Here is a 22,111-nt window from a genome sequence, read left to right on the forward strand (position 1 = left end):
GTGCCCTGAGCATCTGGATTTGAAAAACTCCTCAGGCAATTCTTTTTTTTTTTTTTTTAAGATTTTATTTATTTATTCATTAGAGACACAGAGAGAGAGGCAGAGACACAGGTGGAGGGAGAAGCAGGCTCCATGCAGAGCCCAACGCGGGACTCGATCCTGGATCTCCAGGATCAGGCCCTGGGCCACCTATGTGTCCCTCCTCAGGTGATTCTAATGCGAGGCAAAGTGAGAAGAACTGGTGTAACAATACTGTTTGGGGACATTTAATGGTGAAGAGAAGAGATGATAGTTAAAAAAAAAAAAAACGTAAAAACATGGAAGAGCATGCATAAAAAATAAAGATTATTGGTGACAAAAATGTCCAGAGGTGTAGAGGAATGGCAGTATGACCACAGAGGGTTTGCTCTAAAAAAACACAGGGGAGCACCTGGGGGGCTCAGTGGTTAAGGTCTGCCTTTGGCTCAGGTCACGATCCTGGGTCCTGGGACCCAGTCGTGTATCGTGCATTGAATAGTTTGCTTCTCACTCTCCGTCTCTCTCCCCATCACTCATTTTCTCTCTCTCTCTCTTTCTAATAAATAAATAAAATTTTTTAAAAAAAAGACACAGGAAAAGGAAAAGATAAAAAAAGACTAAGCATTTTTCCATCCAGATACAAACCTTTTGTATGATCACTGGAGACTCCTCAAATTTAGGTGACTGCGGATTTGTGAGTTCTTAAACTGCATTGAAAATAGGTGCCTTCCTGTTGAACTTTTAGTCTATAAAGAGAATGTTAGCTTATTATCAGGGTGGTGGATATTTTTTCCCAATAGCCAGAGTGCTGGTGTCCAGTTCCTCAGCCCTGGGAAACTGAATTCCTACCTCGACTCGACAGGGGGAGCTGTGTGGGGTCGGGGTGTTTATGCTTCCCTTCAGGTGTCGCCAGTAATGGGCCACCGCTCTCCAATGACCATCGTCTCCCTGCCCTTGGCTGGTCACTTGGCAATCAAGACTCTCTAAGATTCCCGACGCAGTACCGGGGAGCTGGTGGTCTTTGAGATCCCCCTTCAGCCCCTGCCCCCCTCGCAGCCCCAGCAGCCCCTCCCCTGTGGTCCTGTCCCCCCACCACCACCTGAGTGCACACGCCCCCAGCAGCAGTCAGTGCCCCCGCTGCGCAGCCCACTGTGTATGGGGTTTCTGCAGCTCCCCAGGTGGATCTGGGTGGGGGGAACTTGGTGCAGCACAGAGCTTAAAGGGAACCCACAGGCCTTCCCCGCTTCTTCCTCCTCCCCTGCCTTTTCCTCCTCCTTCCTCCTCCCCTTCCTCCCACCATCCCTTTCTTCATCCCTTCCACCTCAGGCTTTGAGACCCTGTAACCTTTACTGAAAGAAAAGTAAAAGGCTTTAGTAGTGAGACTTGAGAACCTTGTGACCTAATAGGACATTTTCTCCCTTTCGGTAAAGGCAATCCTGTTCTTTTTTTTTCCCTCCACTCCTAGCATGAGCCCAACACCTGAGCTTGAACCCTGAGATCAAGAGTCCTGTTGCTTCGCAGAGGGAGCCACCAGGTGCCTGAGGCAATTCTGTTCTTAAACTTACGGAGTTGTCCGACTCCTGAGGGAGTTACACCCCCATTCAGGGCGATAGTTTCTGAGTGGTTAGAATGCAATTACACTCCAAGGTTAACGTATTTAAATACTACATCCACATCCTAGTATGGATAGTTTTCCTCTCTTTAAGTTCCTAAACTCTGTAAAATATCCAAGCTTTCCCCTTGTTATATTTTTAAATGTTGTGTTTGTGGGACCTTAAATTTTTACAAATTATATACTCCTTTAAAAAAAAAATCTTAAATTTTGGGACACCTGGGTGGCTCAGTCAGTTGAGAGAACAACTCTTGATTTCAGCCCCAGTGGTGATCCCAGGGTCATGGGATGGAGCCCTGAGTGCATAGCCTGCTTAAGAGTCTCTCTCCCTCTGCTCCCCCTAAAGAAAATAAATAAAATATTAATTTTAATTAAAATATTAATTAAAAGTCTTAAATTTTTCTTGATTACAATAATAATGCTAGTTGTAGAAGTCGAAAGCCCTCTATAATCTTACCCTACCCCTCTGTCCACTCCAGTTAACAGTTTAGTGTATATTTTCCCATATTTCCATAATTACTTCCCATGTAGGTATGCATCTTTCTAAAAAATGCATCCAGAAATATTTCTAAAATCCATCATTTTCCAAAAGGCTAGCTCCAGGGAATGGTACATGGGCTTATCCAAGATTTTAACAACTTTTTATATTTTGAGGTGGAGTAACCTGAGATTTATGGTATTTTATTCAAGTACACTTGGTTTCCTTGATTTATTTAATAACCTGAAGTGACTAAGGGCTTTTAGTCATTGTTTTAATCACTAATCACATACTGTGTCTTCCTTCTTGCCTCATATTCGTAACCACATCCTTATCCAAATATTCTGATTACTACATTTTAAAAAGTAATATCACAAAATAAATAAATAATAAAAAAATAAGAAGTAGTATCACAACCTACTTAAGAGAACTGGTTGTTTCTTGCTTTTTTGTTGTTGTTGTTGTTGTTTTGTTCCTGTTTGCATCATGGTGAGTCTGCTTGTGAAGATTTTTCCCAGCAAATAATCCATCACCAGGATTACTCATGGACTCTAGTATTCCAAATATCATCTCTTCTTTTAAGTGTCCTTATTTTGAAATATCTGTGGCTCTTTTGAATAAAGCAAAAAATATAAATGAATGAATATCATAACAGAGAAATTCTTTCTTTTTAAAAGTCATTAGAAGAGGGGATCCATGGGTGGCTCAGTGGTTTAGCGCCTGTCTTCGGCCCAGGGTGTGATCCTGGAGTCCTGGGATTGAATTCCACGTCGGGCTCCCTCCATGGAGCCTGCTTCTCCCTCTGCCTGTGTCTCTGCCTCTCTCTTTTTCTATGTCTTTCATGAATGAATGAATGAATAAATAAATAAATAAATAAATAAATAAATAAATAAATAAGTAAATAAAATCTTTTTTAAAAAAGTCATTAGAAGAATATCCTTTATGGGATGCCTGGGTGGCTCAGTGGTTGAGCATCTGCCTTTGGCTCAGGGTGGGATCCTGGGGTCCCAGAATCGAGTCCCACGTTGGGCTCCCTCCATGGAGCCTGCTTCTCCCTCTGCCTATGTCTCTGCCCCTCTCTCTGTGTCTTTCATGAATAAATAAATGAAATATTTTTTTTAAATCCTTTATTTAACTGTGCCTAATGCTTTGGGATATTCCAGTGAACATGCTTTTTAAGGACAAGGGATTATGTACTATATTTTAGCCCTGAAATTTGGGGGTATTCCTTTGAATTGAATGAATTTTGTTTTGTTTTTCTGTAGTCCAGAAAAATTCTATCTTCATTTTAAGTTACCTTAAAATTTTAACATGCAAATTTTACTTAGCTAAATCTAAATTTCATCAATAGTAATAACTTCTTCTGAACAATATGAAGACTTTATAAAATGCATTCATTCTGATTTCCCCTTCTGACTTACTTGCTATTTTAACTCTCTTTACATTAAACCCACAAATTAGACATCATCAACTTGTTTAGATTTTCTCACATTCACCATTTTGTTTGCTAATCATCCCTTCTTGGTTTCAGAGCTTCTGGAAACAAACCCTGTCATTTTGGACTGGTTGACAGTCTTCAGGACAATCAGATAGTTAGTTGCCTCGAAGAAAATGAGAAGAGTCCTGGGAAATATGCCCCCCTCCCCAACAGTGCTGTCTTCTGTGCCCCCAGGACTAGAGGCATCCCTGTGTATTTCCCTCCCTTTCTCTAGTTAGCAAGTTTTATGGAGTAGAGAGAACCAGGACATCTGATAGAATACTAAAGTTAAATACGTCCAATTTGAAGAGCTGTCGTGTTTTTCTGAGATCATATTCTTCTTACCATTTTTGCTGTTATAATCTTTATTTTAGGGGTGCCTGGGCAGCTAAGTCAGTTAAGCGTCTGACTCGATTTCAGCTCAGTTCATGATCTCAAGGTTGGGAGATTGAGCCCCAAGTCGGGCTCCACACTGGGCGTGGAGCCTGCTAAGTTTCTCTCTCTCTCTGTGCTCTGCCCCCCCTTAAAAAAAGATTATCTTTATTTTATAATATAATGATGGTGGTAGTGGAAGTTTGGGATTTTTTTAATTAGTTAAACTTTATTTAAAAATTTGTTTTACTTGGCAAAAACAACATTGCCAATCACAACCCAGATTTTTTGAAATTTTATGGACCTTGAAATCCCAAGCTACTGCCGTAGACAACTACGTGTAATTTTAAATGTGGGTATTGGGTTGCCTGAAAACATGTCCTCTTGGTTACATCAGGGTCCTTAATGGTTTTTCAGGTGTATACAAATCTTACAGTGTTAACAGTACTGTCCAGCCTTTAGTTGGGTTAGCAGGCAGTCCTTAGGACTCTCCCAACAATTGAAAATTGTTTTTTACATAAGGCTGGGTCTATACTAGCAAAACCATGTACATCTCACATATATGTGGTGATGCTAATGCTCTCAATTTTTTTTTTTTTAAGATTTTATTTATTTAAGAGAGAGAGTGGGTGGGAGGGAGAGGGAAAGAGAAACTGAAGGAGACTCCTCACTGAGCTTAGAGCCCACCGCAGGACTCAGTCCCATGACTGTGAGATCATGACCTGAGCCAAAACCAAGAGTCGGACACTTGACCGACTGAGCCATCCAGGCGCCCCGATACTCCCAATTTTTTTAAGAACACCATTTTGAGAGTCATATGATCTAATATTTGGCCAATAACTTTGTGTCTCTTTACTCATAATATAAAAAGTTGGACTGTGATCCCTAAGTTTCCTTTCACCACTAATGTAGGTTGTGATTGTAGTATTGATGCCGCCAGCCTGGTAGGTGTTCTTTCCTCATCTTCCTGTGAATGGTGGATGTGAAGTCTACACAGAATGACTTGAGTTCTCATTTCCCCTTTGTGAAGAATGGTCATGTATAAATACAGCCACATCGTTTATTGCAAAGGGTCACAGGAATCTTATTTTTAAATTGTGGTATGTGTGACACTGACAGATATTCACTCATTACTATCTATAATGTAGACAAATAATGATGAATTAAAGATGCACCAACTACAGATTTTAGAGATCTCTGAATTTGTGACAAAGTTGTTAACTGGCAAGTTTGTTATTTCCTGGAAGTACAAGGAAGGGAAGTATTGAAAGTCATCATATTAATTTGAGAGGAAACTAACGTTTCGTAAAAAATTCTCTTCTAGCGAAGGAAGCCCATCTCCCAGAATGGAGCTGCTGCATAATATCGACCCCAACTTTGTGGATATTTCACCATGTGAGTACCTCATTTATCGCTACTAAACTTAATTTCTTTAGCTAGCAAAGCCATTTGTGTTGCCAGGTTGTCTTCAGCCTTGCTTTCTCCTTTTCCACTTGGGTTTGCTGTCAGGATAAACAGTCTCCACGACACCTGTTGTACTGACCTCACTGGCTTTGGTGCTGTTCTTGGCTCTGCCACTTACTAGCTTCGAGCCACTTCAGCTCCCTACTTCAGCTTTGCCGTAGGACCTCAGAGGCTCCTGCTCATTGCTCACATTCAACAGGACCATCTTATTGTTGCCCTCTTCTCACCTGACAACCCCAGAGTCTTCTTCCAGGAAACCCAAGGTCAGATAAGCCGCCATGTCCTCTGACGGAGCTGGCCACATGCTGCCCAGCACCTGCTGTGTCTCAGAGGTGTGACTTACCTACCAATCGGGGAAGCCATTTGGCTGGACTGTCTCCTGCCTAAGTTAAGCCATAGTAGCCCCATTAATTCTTCAGGGAAAGAGGCCATTTATTCTCTTAGATCACAACAGGCTGTAACGGTCTGGTGCATATACTAGGCTAGTGGCCCCAAGAACCCTAGCCTAGTGAGTTTGCATCTGGAAAGCCTTAACTCTTAGGCCCTTTGTCCAGCCTCCCCCGTCAAGCCTCATCTCAAGACTCTTCAGAAAACAGTGCTCTTCAATTCCTTTCATTCCCTTAGGTGCTCACATCCCCTCCTTTCTAGACATAGGGCCCCTTCACTCACTCATTCCATCGTTCAGGCTTTCCTTACTTCTTTGTCTCTCCAGTCTGTGGCACAACCAGCCCCAGGATTTCCCTGCTCAGATAACAACCTGATAGCGGTTGTGTGGCAGGGAGCACTAGAGGACCACTTGCTCTGCCAGCTGCATCCAGCCCCTCCTTGCCCTGTGAGACACTTACCCTTTCTAAACATGTAAATTGTCATATTTTGTCTTGAATATACTTGTATGCTTTTCTCTGTAGCTTCAACACCTTTTCTTGCACTTCCACAATTTTTCCTCATCCCTTAAAACTCAACACAAATGTCTCATATATGTGAATGCTTCTTGGAACCCCAGAAAGTCCTTCTTCAGCATCCGTTTGTATGGATGTGCATAAAGCCTTCAGTCAGTTCCCTTATATGTGCCTTCATTTCCCATGAAGCTGAGAGCTCCTGGAAGTCAGGGTCTATGCCTTATTTATCTTTCATCCTCACAAGTTAACACAAATACTCAGCACGGGGTAGGCCCTCAGTGATGATTACTTGAAGACTAATGGAGGAATGTTGGGATAGAATTAGGACAAAAGTGGAAGCACTTTTAATTTTAAATTCAGAAAGGAAAGGGCCTGAGGCAGGTCGGGATGGCTATAGCATGGAGAAATTGATATTTCCGTTGGAGTAACTTTTGTCAGTGAGAGAGGCAACGGTAGCCACTTGTCTATGTGGTAGCCACTAGCTGTGTGTGGCTATTGAACACCTGAAAGGTAGCTAATTGTGAATTGAGATGTGCTGCAAGTATAAAATACACATCAGGTTTTGAAATGGGGCTGGTGGGAAGTGCCGAGGTGGCTCATTTGGTTAAGTGTCTCAGTCTTGGTGGTGGCTCAAGTCATGATCTCAGGGTCGTGAGATCAAGCCCCATGTTGGGCCCTTGCTGAGCATGGAGTCTGCTTAAGGTTCTCTCTCTCCCTCTCCCTCTGTGTCCCCACCCTCCACTCGTGATTACGTGCTCTTTCTCGAAAGAAAGAAAGAAAGAAAGAAAGAAAGAAAGAAAGAAAGAAAGAAAGATAGATAGATAGATAGTTTAAATTCTAGATTTCTGCATAACCCAGCCACAGTACTGCTTGCTTCAGGGTTCCTAGTCAACCTGCTGTGGGTTTCACTACCTTCCCCGTAGTGCCCCAGCTCAATCCCCACATAGACACCTTGTTTCTCCAGTATAAAAGTTAAGGAGGTCATGGAACTCAGAATAGAGAATGGTTTTAGTTTTGCCACCCATAGATTATAAGCAAGTCCCTCCTTTTCCTGGACTCAGTTTCCCACAGGCTAAATGACGGACTTACAATGACTCTCTACTGCTGTTCCAAATTCAGGGACATTTTCTGGCTTTCTGCTGCCCGCACCCCCCTCCTCGAAATCCACTCCAGGCCTCTCTATTGGCCTTCCCTGCCCACGAGGGACTCTTGCTCTGACTGCTGCTTGTAATGAAGGACACTGTCCAGCATTGGCATTGACATAGAACCACATTCACTGCTGGTCCACAGAAACAGGGCTTTCATTTCTGTCTCCACCTGCAACTAGGAAAATGCCCCTCCTCCTCACACAAGCACAACACCTTAGACTTCTCTCCCCAATTTTGATATTCATTTTAATCCACTGTGCAGCAGAAGCTGAAAAAAGGGAAGCTGTCTTTGGGGGGTCTGTTCCTTCACAGGAGGATGATACAAGCTCATTTCCTTTTCTATGTAGTTAAATTTGGGGGCGGAATAAAATCCATCAAGAAGAAAATATGTATTTATAGGACAACAAGCAAGTCTGTGAATCATTTTTGTAGAATGTTTTGTGAGTATGTTCTAGAGGCTTTGTGGAATGAAATCATACTGTGGCCAATCTCGAGTATAAATTACAGATTGAGCATTGAGTCAGTGTTATCACAGAACTATTTCTTTGGTTTCTAACTCCAGTACTTCTCAGATTGTCCTTACTTATAGCACAAGAGGGTGGTATTTTACTTCTTCCTTCCCAAAGCCACTTCACCAGTTTCCTCACCTATGAAGTGAAGATTGAATTAAAAGATGTCTGAAGTCCCTTCCAGCTTCAACATTCTGTGGGTCTCTGCATAAAGAGGATCTCAGAGGAGCAAAGCTGCTGACTCAGTTTCTCACCCTTTCCACCCTGTGTTCATTAATAAGCAGTGATGTAACCAAAGGCATGGTTGTGAATAGATAAGTATTTTATAAGTAAAAATGTGAGAAATCTTTGAAGTGCTAGGGTAATTAGAATTGTAGGATTTCATTATAACTACATCCTGCCCACTTTTCTGATCCCTGTTCTAACACATCACTGCATTGATCCACTTCTCCATCTCCCTCCTCCCCTTCAGTGGGTCTTGTTGGGGGTTGTGGACCAATGTCTCCTCCTATAATGAATCAGAGGAACAGGCATTAGACGTTTCCCAGGGGAGCCCTGCCTTCTAGGTAGTACACATCCCCTCAGAAGCTGGCCTTTAGGGATTTAGCAACTCTACCACCTTCCTCTTATTCCAGGAGCACAGGGTACCCCCCAGAGGCCCTTCCTGCTGGTGAGTTGGGGCTTTTTTTCATGGCCACATACCCGTGGTATATTGTGGATTGAGTATGAATAATAAAGATATTCCCCAAAGCCTGAGACAGACACAAGCACACACCAGAGGTTATAGGGTTTCCCAGGGACCCAGAGATTGTGCAGTAAAGCATGAACAGTCTCAAAGAACCACAGATCACACTCATTTAGATGGCTACTATCTAAAGAAAGAACAAAGGAAGGAAGACAACAAGCATTGGTGAGGATGTGGAGAAATTTGAACACTTCTGCACTATTGGTGGGAATATAAAATGGGATTGCACTGTCGGTGGGATGAAAGGATAAACAAAATGTAGTCTACACATATGATGGGCTACCATTCAGCCTTAAGAAGGAAGGAAGTTCTGGCACATGCTACAATGCGGATGAACCTTGAGAACATTGTGAAACAAGCCAGTCACAAAAAGACCAAGTACTGCATGATTCCACTTACATGAGGTCCCTAGTATAGTCAAAATTTGGAGACAGAAAGTAGACTGGTGGCTGCCAGAGGCTGGAGGGGGTGAGATGGGAAATTAGTGTTTAATGGGTATAGTTTCAATTTTGCAAGATGGAAAGAGTTCTGTGGGTGGATGTGATGAAGGTTACACAAAGGTGTGAATGTACTTCATGCCACTGAACTGTACATTTAAAAACAGTTAAAATGGTATATTTCATATTTATTTTACCACAATTAAAAATAAATGAAAAATGCAAAACCAAAAAAAAAAAAAAAAGCATAGAAATTCTTGAGGACTGGGTCTGTATCTTTTTCATTTATTGCCATATCCCCAGTGCATAGCACGGAGCCTGCATCATAGCAATTTCTCCATAAATACTTGTTAATGAATGTTAATAGATCAACAGCTGAAAGCCATTGTCTCCATGTCTCTTAGCCTTCCCTGAACCTAAAAGTACCTCCAGATGGCAATTCACACCCACCTCTTGATCCCTGAACTTGCATCTTACATTTTGTTCCTAAATAAAAATAATCTAATTAAGATTAGGAAGTGCCTGGTGACCATTAACATTATCATCTACAGCTGCTTGAAACTGCTGGTCCAGTTTATAAATGCCCACCCTCACTCCCCCACTGCATTGACAGTATCAGCCAGCAGGGGTGATGGGAGAGTTTTCCCTCCCTTTCTTCCATCCTTTCTCTAGACCTCCTTGAGAGACAAACATACATATTTATAAAGTCGCTTCCTTTGTACTTGGCCCAGCCTGACTTCCCCTGTGAGTCCAGGGCACTGCTGCTTCTTACTCTTCTAGAACTTTCTGTTCCCTTCCTGGCAAGTTCCCTTGCCTTGTTTCATTGGTCACTGTCCTCTCAGGGCCCCAGATCTGCCAATGCTTTCATCTCCACCTCACCCCTCATCCCCATGACCAGTGTCAGACGTGTGGGCTGTAATTGCTTTCCTATGTGCTTTGAGGAAGCCTTTTATTCATCTTTAGAGGCTTTGTTCCGAGGTAACCTTGGACAGATGTGTTCTGGTCTCCATTCAGATGCTACCTTTTTTCTCTTCCCTCCTTCCTTTCTAAGAATAGATCCTAAGAATGAGTTATTCCTCAGGTCTTTGAAATATTTCTTTCTAGCAGGCTGACCTTGACTCAGTGTCCTTCTCAAGCAGTACAGGGTAGTCAGTGAAGGAGGCCTGCGAGAACCCAAGGGACTGGGATGATGCCATTTAAGCTCATTTATGGGAAGCCCAGAACTATCTTAAGTGGCAGAAAGCAACCGAGATCCAAGTTAGGCCTTGAGGTCCAGCAGGTGTGAGTCCAGCTCAACAACGTGCTTCTGAGGGTCACCAGATCCAGACTCCCTTAGGTTCTGGCCAGCATGCCTCAAAACCATGAGGAGAAATAATTTCAAAGGAGTTAGCTTGCCTTAGAGAAAATATATGCAGCCATCCCGCAGTAACCAGCCTTGACAGGCACTGTCCTGAAGGAACGAGCCTATGCCATCTGAAACCACGACTCACCTCGGCAGTCAGACGTGACATTCTGTGTCTCCTTAGAATTCTCACATACATCCAGTCATGCAGTGTAGACATATACACCTGACACACGCAAGCATACAAAGCACTCAGATTCTTCTGGTAGAAGCTTGATCATAGATGAAGGGCATGGACAGATGTTAGCATTTTCCGTACCACCAAAGGCCAAGTCTTCAAAGTGATTCTGTACAGCTTTTCTACTATTTCATTTAAAAGGCCTCCTTTCTTTAAAGGTTATAATGAGACGTTATTTCTGCTCTTGATTACAGAGTGAAAGAACAGTCTTTCCCTCCCTCTCTCTCACACACTCATTTTCTGTGGTAAAATTGCCAATTCAATACACGAGATTTAAGAGTTGTCCAGGTTTGCAGGCTGGGAGCTGCTCCGTTTCCTCTTTAGAGCAACATTCAATCCAGTTCTGAAGTATTTTATTCAGCAGGTATGACATGCTAGGGACTGATGCAGGGACTGGAGATCAGTTAGACTTTCAGTTTTGTTAGAAGCTGGTCTGGAAGAAGCTGTGGACACAGCCTCTTGCTTCCCTGCCTGACAGCTGTCGTTGCTCCCCAGCTGCCCACAGCCACATGCAGATGCCTGAGCCCCCCAGCTACAGCCTCCCCCCTCATTCAGTTTGCATGAGCCCTCAGCCCTGTTGCAGTGCCCACCTTTGGCCACTGTCATTCATCTTCCTGTGCTTTTCTGACACTTCTCTAAGGACCTGTTCACATCCCTCCTCCTCCAAACTTGAGTCTCTTGAGCTTCTTTGGAGCATCTTAGGACACTGAGTTCTTGCTATTTCATATCGCAGATGTTTATATTCCTGTGTTTCCCCCATCCAGAGCTGTAAGTTCCAAGGAGGGGAAGATTTCATCAATAACTCTCTCAATTCCCCTCCCCCCTTTTTAGAGGAGGGGCATAGGGAGAGGGAGAGAGAATCTCGAGCAGGCTCCAAGCCCAGCTCCGAGGCCAATGCCAGTGGAGCTCAATCTCACAACCTTGAGATCACGACCTGAGCAAAAATCAAAAGTTGGATGCTTAACCGACTGAGCCACCCAGAGCCCCTCTCAATATCTTTTGTTGCAGAGATTTGCCCACACTGAAAAATGCATGCTAATAAATTCATCATTGAAGTTGGCTATCACCCACTCATTTCATTAGAATAAATCTAGCAAGAGCAATAATATCATACTTCATTTTCAAAGCACTTAGTTTTTTTCTGGGTATACTTGTGAAGTAGCAATCCAGAAGCAACTTTTCATTCGTCAGCCTGAAATTCCACATAGAGCAGAATTTTAAAAGTTAGATGGAAAAAACAAAACAAAAAGTTAGATGGGATGCATGAGGCCCACCACCTCTTGATAAAGAGATTGTTCATCATTACATAGAATACCAGAAATTAGAAGGCATTCAGTTCATCCACCCTCTTTATAATCAGGAAAGAGAAACGGAGGCATTGGCCACACATTGCTAATAAATGACCTGGAATTCAGGGCTTTCCAGATTCAGGCCTCACATAAGAGCCATGCCCTCCTAATTTCAGGAGTCTCTTTATTTTCTGTTCTGCATGGGATTTGGGCAAAAAGGATGGCCCAGATCTGCGTTATAATCATCTCAATTGTCACTGGAGCATTATGCACTTAAATGTGGCTGGAAAAATAGGTCTAGCCATAACACTAGCTTGCAGTTTCAGGTACAACCTGACTGTGTGGATAACAGCAGCTTCTGTGTGCAGAGCTAGTTATGCAAGTCCCGTAGTGCCTTGTAGTAATTGCACTGCAAGATGGTGGTGGGATGAGAGAAAAGGGTGTGCACAGGGTGTGTAGCCTGCTGGGACATGCAGAGTTCCCAGGTGTCGAAAGTCTGGGTTCGAATTTTAGTTTTGACTTATTTCCTGTAAGCTTGTGGATAAGTCCTTTGAGTTACCCGTTTCATCGCCTATAAGTTGAGAACGATTATATCTATATCTTGTACATATGTCACAACAATAGTTCATAGGGATTCTGTTCTGGCTGCAGAGATGGGGGGGGCGGTGCGTGTGTCTGCCCTTTTTGTTTTATGCATTTCTTCAGTTTTAAGTTTCAGTAATGGCACTTCCATAATCAGGAATAAAGCCATAAAGATTTAACTTTGAAAACCAGCCCGGAGGGTTCCTGTGAGACCGGCCCATCTGGAAGGCTGCTGGGTGTCCAGTGAATGGGAGCTGAGTGCCTTGCCCCCATGCCCACCTGTACTATGGTGGTGAGATGAGTGTGCGAGCATGCTCCTCCACCACCAGCCTGAGATGGGCTCAGCCTCTGCTGGCATTCTTTCTCCTTATTGAATTTAGGAGCTCATTTTGCAGCTTGTCACAAAGTTAGCAGAATTTTGTGTTTTCTCTACCTGCTAATATTTGTCTTTAGCAGCTCATCAAATGTTCCTCGGTATAGGTTGGTACATGCCCTCGGTTGCAGAGCCTAAAGTTGGGTGACCTTGTCCCTTTTTAATTTACAAAGGTTTTTCTGCTGCCTCCTTCACTTTGGGGAGCACTAAAGTGTGTTTGGAAATGTGGCCTCTTTGATGCCAAAGGCAGTCCCACAAGCCTCATATCCCATCCACCCCACTTCACACAGTGCATCTCAAGTAACATACATCAAACCTTTGCTGTTAACACTTGGTGCTGGCATACTGGCTTTCATCCTGAGAAAATAAATAAACCACACCAAACCCACAGCCCTTTAAAAACACTAATTAATCCTCACCACAGGCCTTGGCTACACAGAAACGGCAAATCCCACTGCCCCAATTTTATGTTTGGAGAAATCAGAGTAAGCAACTTTTTTAAGGCTTCCCAGGGCCAGATAACAGAAGCAATTCGAAGGGCTGGGGCTGGCCCTGCCTCTGGGAGAAGGCCATGTGGCCAGGGCCAGCTGCCTCCCTGAGTTGCCCTCCCCACCACACCATGCACTTACTTGCCCAGAACTCCATTTACACATCAGCTTTTATTTTTCCCCCTGGGGTTACGATGATGCCAAATCCTCTCATTTCCAACTGACCACTTACTTATTTGCTTGCTTTTCCTTAATTCTGGTACAGCCTAGAAATTTTAACAATGGCTTCCAAGAGTAGGCTGGTAATTTCAGTGGATTAGAAGGTCTATGCTGATTTTGACAGCACGGTATAGACTATACCTTCCATACAGTCCCTCCTCCACACTGGAGCCTGCCCAGGATTCAGGTCTGTTCAGGATTCCAGGATGTCCAGACTTCTTTTTTTCTCCCCTCTCCTGGACCAGACATCTTCCTACCTCAACTCCCCAGCCTTATAATCTCTAAGGATAAATACGCATGCCTTTCTTGAAATAGTCAACCATAAAAGTTTGGAAAAACCTAAAACCTCACTACATTATGTGGGACATATCCAATGGAATTAAAGTATAGTAGATCCCCTTTCTAAATATTTACTAATCTGGATAGATTTTTTTAGGGGCTTGAGGGTGTTAATGTATAAGACTGAAATAAAACTTTTAAAAAACATTTCTGAGAAGAAAGCTGAGTACATGGTCTCCCTTAAGTAATCTATAATGTAAGATGTTAGTAATCAGGCATTTGTTACTTCCGGCCCCAAATACCTAGGGAGTGAATACATGGCCTCTACTTCTGAAGAGCCTTTTGAATGAGAGGAAAAACTGTGTGCCCAGGAAATGATATTAACACAGCAATAAAAGAAGTAGCAACAAATGATAAATGATGTCAATTGAATACATAAATGTTAAAGAGAAATAAAGATATAATGAGAGGCGTTTGGGGGATTAGGATAGATTTCCTCAAAAAGCATAGTCTTAAATGTGTCCATTATTTTAATAACTTTGGCTTTATCTTTCTTGATTTAAATATGAATGAAGGAAAATAATATTTAACACTGTATTAATTTTCTATCACTGCTGGAACTAATTACCATAAACTTAATGACTTAAAACCACACAAATTCATGTTACAATTCTGTAAGTTAAAAGTCAGACATGGATCTCACTGAACAAAGAGGGTTGTATTCCTCTCTAGAGGCTCTAGGGGAGAATCCATGTCCTTGCTTTTTCCAACCTGGGGAGACTACCCCCCATGCTTGGTCAGTGCCCTCTTCCTCCGTCTTCAAAGCCAGTGATGAAGAGTTAGTTGAGTCCTTACAGCACAATCCTTACTTCTGTCATCACACCTCTTCTGACCTCTGCCACTTTTTAAGGACTCTTGTGATTACATTAGGCCCACCTGGGTAATCCAGGCTAATCTCCCTATTTGAGGGTCAGCTGATTAGCAACCTTACCTCCATCTGCAACCTTAATTCTCCTAGGCTCTGAAACCCAACCGGTTCATAGGCTCTGGGGCTTAGGACATGGACATCTTTGGGGCCATTTTTCTGTGTACCATAGACACCTACTCTGTTGCACTAGACTTGATGAAAAATGACAAAAAATAGTTCATAATCTAGGTGGAGAGAAGAAAAAAACATACAAAAAGTTAAAAGAAAATCAAATAATAGTGCGAGGCACCAGCGGTCGAGACATTACAAGCTATATTTGATTCATCACCAGATCGTTGCCATGGAGTCTGGTTGAGAGGGCTGGTATTTGAGTGGAGGGTTCAGTCACTCAGGCTGGTTAACCAAGGGGAGGAAGCCTTGCCTGGAACCCTGAATGAAGGGTTCTGGAGGTGGAAAAGGCAATCCTGGGACACACAAGCACGTGAGTAAAAGGGTGTACGTGTAAGCCTGTTTAGACAAAGAGAAGGAGGAAGCAGAAGATGGGATAAATAAATAAAGACAGTATGTCAGGCTAAGGAGGCTAAACTTGATCCTGGTATGAGGGAAACTACCTACTTGTTTGTTTCTTGTACAAGTAATACACAAGAAGAGTGTTGTGTGGAAATTTTGACAAATACTGAAAAGCTCAAAGATAAAGGTAAAAATCACCACAATCCTACTATCCTGCTACCTCAAAGTAAGCAATGTTAATAATTTAGCATGGATTTTTTTTTCTGTTTTCTCTCTCTCCCAGCTCTGTTCGCTGACAGCCATGTGTCACACATTCTTACAGAATTTGGATCCTATGATATATTATTTTATTAACTGATTTGTTAGCAAGGTTAAGTATAGAAATTTTTCATCTTTAAAATTTTTGTGTAACAATTTTATTAATGGCTGTATAGCTTTCTCTGACCTGGATCTATAATTCTAACATGCAAAATACTTAATCATTCACCCTATTTTTGTATGCGTTCATATATTTTCCAAGTTTCATTAATATAAATAAAGCTGCAATGACCAGCCATTATTTTGGGAGGATGATGTCTAAAAGCAAAATTCCTAGGTCAAAGGGCATAAACAGTTTGAAGATTCTTTATTATATATTGGTCAGTTGCTTCCCTGAAATACTGTATGAATTGATATTTCTACCATCACTACGTGAGAATGTTTATTTTGTGGAATTCTTGGCTATAGGTTATATTAGCATTTCTCAAAACATTTGCCAATTTTGTAAATAAAATAATTTATTGATTTAATTTGGATCTTTTGTATTGCTGCTGAGGTGAGGCTTATTTTTCGTATTTACTGGCTATAATTACTAATTCCTATCTTTTTCTCATGTTAAGAAAAAAATATTTTTCTTTTCAATCTATAAGAGCTTTTATATATTAAAATATTGTTGTTATGTAGCAAATATTTTTCTTTTGTTTTTTTAATTATTCATGAGAGACACAGAGAGAGGGAGAGAGAGAGAGAGAGAGAGAGAGGCAGAGACACAGGAAGAGGGAGAAGAAGGCTCCATGGAGAGAGCCTGATGTGGGACTCGATCCCAGGACTCCAGGATCATGCCCTGGGCCAAAGGCAGGTGCTAAACCACTGAGCTACCCAGGGATCCCCTTATTATATCTTTTAAATTTAAAAAATAAAAGCTTTCATTTTGTAGAATTCTTGTGTTTATTTATTTTAAAAGTTCTTCATCCTGAGTTTAAATATTCACTCAAAAAAATAAATAAAAAATAAATAAATACTCACTTATATTTTCTTCTAGTCCTACAAAGCTTTAGTCATTTACATTTGGCTCTTTAAAAATGTGTCTTAAGTGTAATAGTATGAATGCAAAGTAGGTTTACAATTTAAAAATAGCAAAATCAATATGGTTATGCCCACCATCTTGAAAAACCAGTTGAGATTTTGATTGAAGTTGCATCAAATCATAGCATAGATCAATTTGCATAGATCGATTTGTCAATGGACATGGTATAGCTCTCCTTTGATGTGATCTTCTCTAATGACTTCCTATGAAGTATTATAATTCTCAAGATTTTTTATTATTTATTTTTGCATATCTTATGGTTTTGTTGCTATCATAAATAGTCCTTTTTTCTTTTTGAATTCTGTTAGTTGTTAGTGTATAGGAATGCAGTTGAATTTTGGATATTCACTTCACCTTTAATCTTATATCTTTTTTTTATTTTTTATTTATTTATTTTTTTAATCTTATATCTAATTAGTGATATTGTTAAACCCCGTTTCTAAGTCTCATACTCTCTTGAGTTTGTATATCAACAAGGAAATTATCTTGAATAATGACAATTTGTTCCTTTCTAATCAGATACCCTTCACTTTTTCTTGTCTTATTGCTGTTTTTATTCAGTGTTGAATAAAAGTGGTCATATCAGGCATCCTTGTTTCATTCCCAAGCCCAGAGGGAAAGCTTTCAAAGTATTACCATTAAATATAATGTTCATTATAGATTTTTATACTCTATCAGAGTAAGAATATCCCCTTCTATTCCTAGTTTGTAGAATTTTCTGAATTATGAATAGGTGTTTTATTTTTTTTCAAAATTTTAGGGATCCCTGGGTGGCACAGTGGTTTAACGCCTGCCTTTGGCCCAGGGCACGATCCTGGAGACCCAGGATTGAATCCCACGTCAGGCTCCCGGTGCATGGAGCCTGCTTCTCCCTCTGCCTGTGTCTCTGCCTCTCTCTCTCTCTCTCTCTCTGTGTGACTATCATAAATAAATAAAAATTAAAAAAAACAAAAAACAAAATCTTTTTGCTTCTATGTGATCATATTTTTTTCCTTTGATTTGTTAATTTTCTGATGTTAAATTTGCATTTTTGAGATACATTCAGTTTATGCATTGCTAGATAAAGTTTTCTAATACTTTATTCAGCATTTTTACTTCATATTTATGTATAAGAATATCCTGTAATTATGAGTTCTTAAATTATCATTGTAATATTTTGATCAAGGTAATGCTGTTTTCATAAAATGACTAGAATGATGTTTCCCCTTTTTGGCCCCTATGGAAGAGGTATTATTTGTGCATTGGGTATATTTATCTTTTTATCTCCCAGCTTTATGGAGATATATTCATTACATATTACATTATGTAAGTTTAAAGTGTACAGTGTGATGCTTTGATATATACTTATATTATGAAACGATTAACACAGTAGTTAGTTAACACATACATTACGTCCATAGTTACCTTTATCTTTTGGATTTTTGGCAGTGAAACCACTTAAGATCACGTTTTAAATAACTTTCTGGTGTACAGTACAGTAAACTACATACAATGATGTACTTTAAGTACCCAGAACTTTTTCATCTTATAATTGGAAGTTTGTACCTTTTGACTACCAGGTACTATTTCTCCTACCCCCACCTGTACCACCTCTGGTAACCATCAGTCTACTCTCTGGCTCTATGAGTTCAGTTTTTTTAGACTCCATATATGAGTGAGATCATAGAATATTTGTCTTTCTCTGTCTGACTTATTTTACTTAACAGAATGCTTTTGTGGTTCATCCATGTTGTCACAAATGACAGGATTTGATTCTTTTTCATGGCTGAATAATATTCTATTGTGTATATACTACAGATTTTTTCCAGTTTTATTGAGGTATAATTGACAAATAAAATGGTAAGATATTTAAGTGTACATTGTAGTGATTTGATATACATATACATTGTGAAAGGATTCTCACCATCTAGTTGATTAACATCATCTATCAGCTTTATATTTGGATGGGCAGAGGAGAGTATTTGAGTTCTACTCTGAGCAAATTTCATTTACATAATATACAGTGTTATCAATTATAGTCACCAATGTTTACATTAGATCCTCAAACATATTCATCTTATAGCTGAAAGTTTATACACTTTTCCCACCTTCCCCTTATTTACTGCCCCCTATGCACATTCCATTCTGGGAACCACCATTCTACTCTAAGAGTGTGAATTTTTTTGTTTTTAAAGATTTCATATATAAGTGATACTATGCAGTGTTTGTCCTCAGAGCCCATCCATGTTGTCACAAATGATAGGATTTCCTTCTTTCTTATGGCTGAATATATTTAATACATATATAAAATATAGATATAATATTAATCTATATATGCCAGATCTTCCTTATCCATTCATCCACTAATGGATACTTAGGTTGTTTCCATACCTTGGCTATTGTGAATAATCCCACAGTGAACACGGGAGGACAGCTATCTCTTCAATATCCTGTTTTCACTTCCTTTGGATATATACCCAGAAGTAGGATTGCTGGATCATAGGGTAGTTCTATTTTTAATTTTTCGAGGAACCTCCATACTATTTTCCATAGTGGCTGAACCAATTCACAGTACCAACAGTGTACAGGGGTTCCTTTTCTCCACAGACTTAACAAAACTTTTTTTTTCTTTTTGGTCTCCGCCCATTTTTTTAATTGGATTTTTCTTCTATTGAATAGTATATGTTCCTTTTGGGTATAAACTCCTCATCAGGTATATGATTTGCAAATATTTTCTCCCATTCTTTAGGTTGCCTTTTCATTTTGTTGATTTTTTTTCTTTTGGGGTACAGAAGCTTATTAGTTTGATGTAGCTTCACTTGATCATTTTTGCCTTTGTAGATTGTGTTTTTGGTGTCATATTAAAAAAAAAAAATCATTGCCAAGACCAGTGCTAAGAGGATTTTTTTCCTATGTTTGTGTCTAGGAGTTTTACAGTTTTAGATCTTACATTAAATCTTTAGTTCCTTTTCAGTTTGTGTGTGTGTGTGTGTGTGTGTGTGTGTATGGTATAAGATAAGTGTCCAAATTTCACTCTTTACAATGAGGATATTCAGTTTTTCCAACAGTCTTTGTGAAAGAGACTATCCTTTCCCATTGTGTGTTCTTGGATTTATTTCTGGGCTATTTGTTCCATTGGTACATATGTCTGCTTTTATGCCAGTAATTATTTACTTCCTTTTCGTTTTTTTCCTGTTGCTCTTTTTCTAAATAAGTTGAAAATTCAACTCATTTATTTTCAGTCTTTTTAAATTTAAATTATAAATTTAATTTTATATAAATTACATATAGACTTAAGTGCTTGCTTTATTTTACTGTAACTAATTTCATCTTGAGATAGATATTTTATTTTGATCCTTTTTGTTTGTTTGGTACATCTTTGAATTATCTTCTTTCCATGGAAATGTCATGGGTAATATGCTTTCTGAAGCCTTCATATCTGAGAATATAGCTTTCTGTTACTTTTGCCCAGAATGATAACTATGTTAGGTAAATAATCCTATGGTTATTCTTTTTCCTTAAAAATTCAGTAGACACTGCTTATGGTCTCTGGCATCTATTGTTGCAGAAAAATAATCTCAGTATTGTCTGATACTCTTGCTTTGGAGATATCCAGTTTTCTCCCCCTGAATGGATAATTACAGTGTTCTGTCTTTGGTACTGATAGTTAAAACCATATATATATCACCAGTATATTTTGTATTTATTTCATCACTTTTTCTTGGAGGAGAGTGGGTACTGCACAATTCAAGATTCTTCATGCCAAGAAACTTTTAATCTGATGGGTGTTTGGATTTTTATCTCTGTTAAATGTACTCTGGTCTTTTGGGCAGTAACATCACTTACATGCGTGTTTGATATCCTTTGTCCTTCATATATACATTCTCTCACTTCTCATTTTTATCTCTTTGCCATTTTCTCCCACATTTTGGGATGAGTTCCACTTCACTTACTTTTTTTTTTTTTTTTTACAGATCTCATTCTGTGTACCTTTAATGCTTCCAGTGGCATTTCAGAATATAGTATGGGAAATCTTTTCCCTCATTGCCTTTCTATAGGCTTTCCAGCAGTTTCTGTTTTAAAAAAATCAATTTTATGATTGTATCTTTTGCCTCTTTCATAGAGTTAATATTTCATTCGATTGTATTAAGTACACAAATTTGAGGCTGACAGTTGACTCTTTTTCTTCAGTAAATAGTTCTCAGGTATGCTGCACCTATACCTCTACAGTGATATGTTTATCTCCTCTTATATTGTAAAATATTATATTTGTGTATATTTTATTATGTTCCAGGTTCATAGTATTTTGTTACTGAGTGTAAATTAGGTGGGTTTTGCTTAAAAATGGCATAGATTAATTATCTTTGGATTCCATCTTTCATGCTATTAGAACACTTTCAAGTATAAAAGCAGGAGGACTAGTTTATAAAAAAAGATACATAAAACTTGTTCAGTGATCTAATAGGCAATGGATGAGGAAAAGTGATCTGGTGCAGTGGACCCTCCTAGTAAGTCTCTAGGTGATTTCTTTGTATTTGGTGGAAGCCTTGATCAGGAGCCAATTTTGTGGTCTCTTCTCAGTCTCTTGGACTCTGTTCCAGGTATGCAAGTGGCTATGCCCAGTTCCTTTCCTGGTGGTATGGTACCCTGTGTTAGGATGGATTCTGCTGCATGCAATTTTTTTCATCTCATATGCTGGAGATGCCCTTGGACTTCATGCATGAGTGATTCCTAACCCTCTTGACTCATAGCAGTGAAAAACGTTCTCGTTTGAAGGATTCCTTTCTGTCCTGATTTCCAAATTAGGAATGTTTGTGAAAGTCTTCTAGTGGGTCTTTTATTTCCTGGGGCCCCATACCATTTTCTCAGGGGTGGAGCTTCCAGTCAGCTCTAGCTTCTCCCTTTAAAATGTGAGGGGTGTTAGATACCTGTGCTTAGTTGTCCTCTTATCTAAATGTCCCCAGTAAGCACTTTTAAAGAGGGTACATACATGATTAAGGAGGTTGAGAGCAATCACATGGAGAAGAATCCAGAGAAGAAACTAATGTTGATTATGTGCTGTGTTCCAGGCACTGTCTAGGCTTACTCTCACCACTGCCCTACCCCCCATGCCTGCATTATGTTCTTTAGAGTACACAGCACCATCTGTCATAATTATATTCTAAACATTTATCATCTTTTGCTCCGATTAAAATATAAGCTCCATGAAGGTAGACGGCAGACATTTTTTACCTTTTGTATTCATTACATGACTATACCCAAGTACCTAGAATGGTGGTGAGAGAGAGAAGAGAGAAAAGCAGTTTTTGACTAAATATCCTTAATTTAAAGAACAATGAAAAAAAGAAAGACTTGAGAAAACCTTTAACAGATCTTTTAA

General features: G+C 39.9%; 1 protein-coding gene across 7 annotated transcripts in view; it reads left to right on the top strand.

Moving 5' to 3' along the window:
- ARSB (arylsulfatase B) overlaps positions 1–22,111 on the top strand; it is a 186,304-nt gene that overhangs the window by 100,906 nt on the left and 63,287 nt on the right. For all 7 annotated transcript variants that reach the window (XM_077867150.1, XM_077867164.1, XM_077867171.1 and 4 more), the window contains exon 6: positions 5,282–5,352. In XM_077867150.1, the coding sequence (XP_077723276.1) occupies positions 5,282–5,352 (71 nt within the window). The remainder of the gene's footprint in view (positions 1–5,281; positions 5,353–22,111) is intronic.

Source organism: Canis aureus, chromosome 2 (assembly GCF_053574225.1).
Source record: "Canis aureus isolate CA01 chromosome 2, VMU_Caureus_v.1.0, whole genome shotgun sequence".
In the NCBI taxonomy this organism is placed as follows: domain Eukaryota; kingdom Metazoa; phylum Chordata; class Mammalia; order Carnivora; family Canidae; genus Canis; species Canis aureus.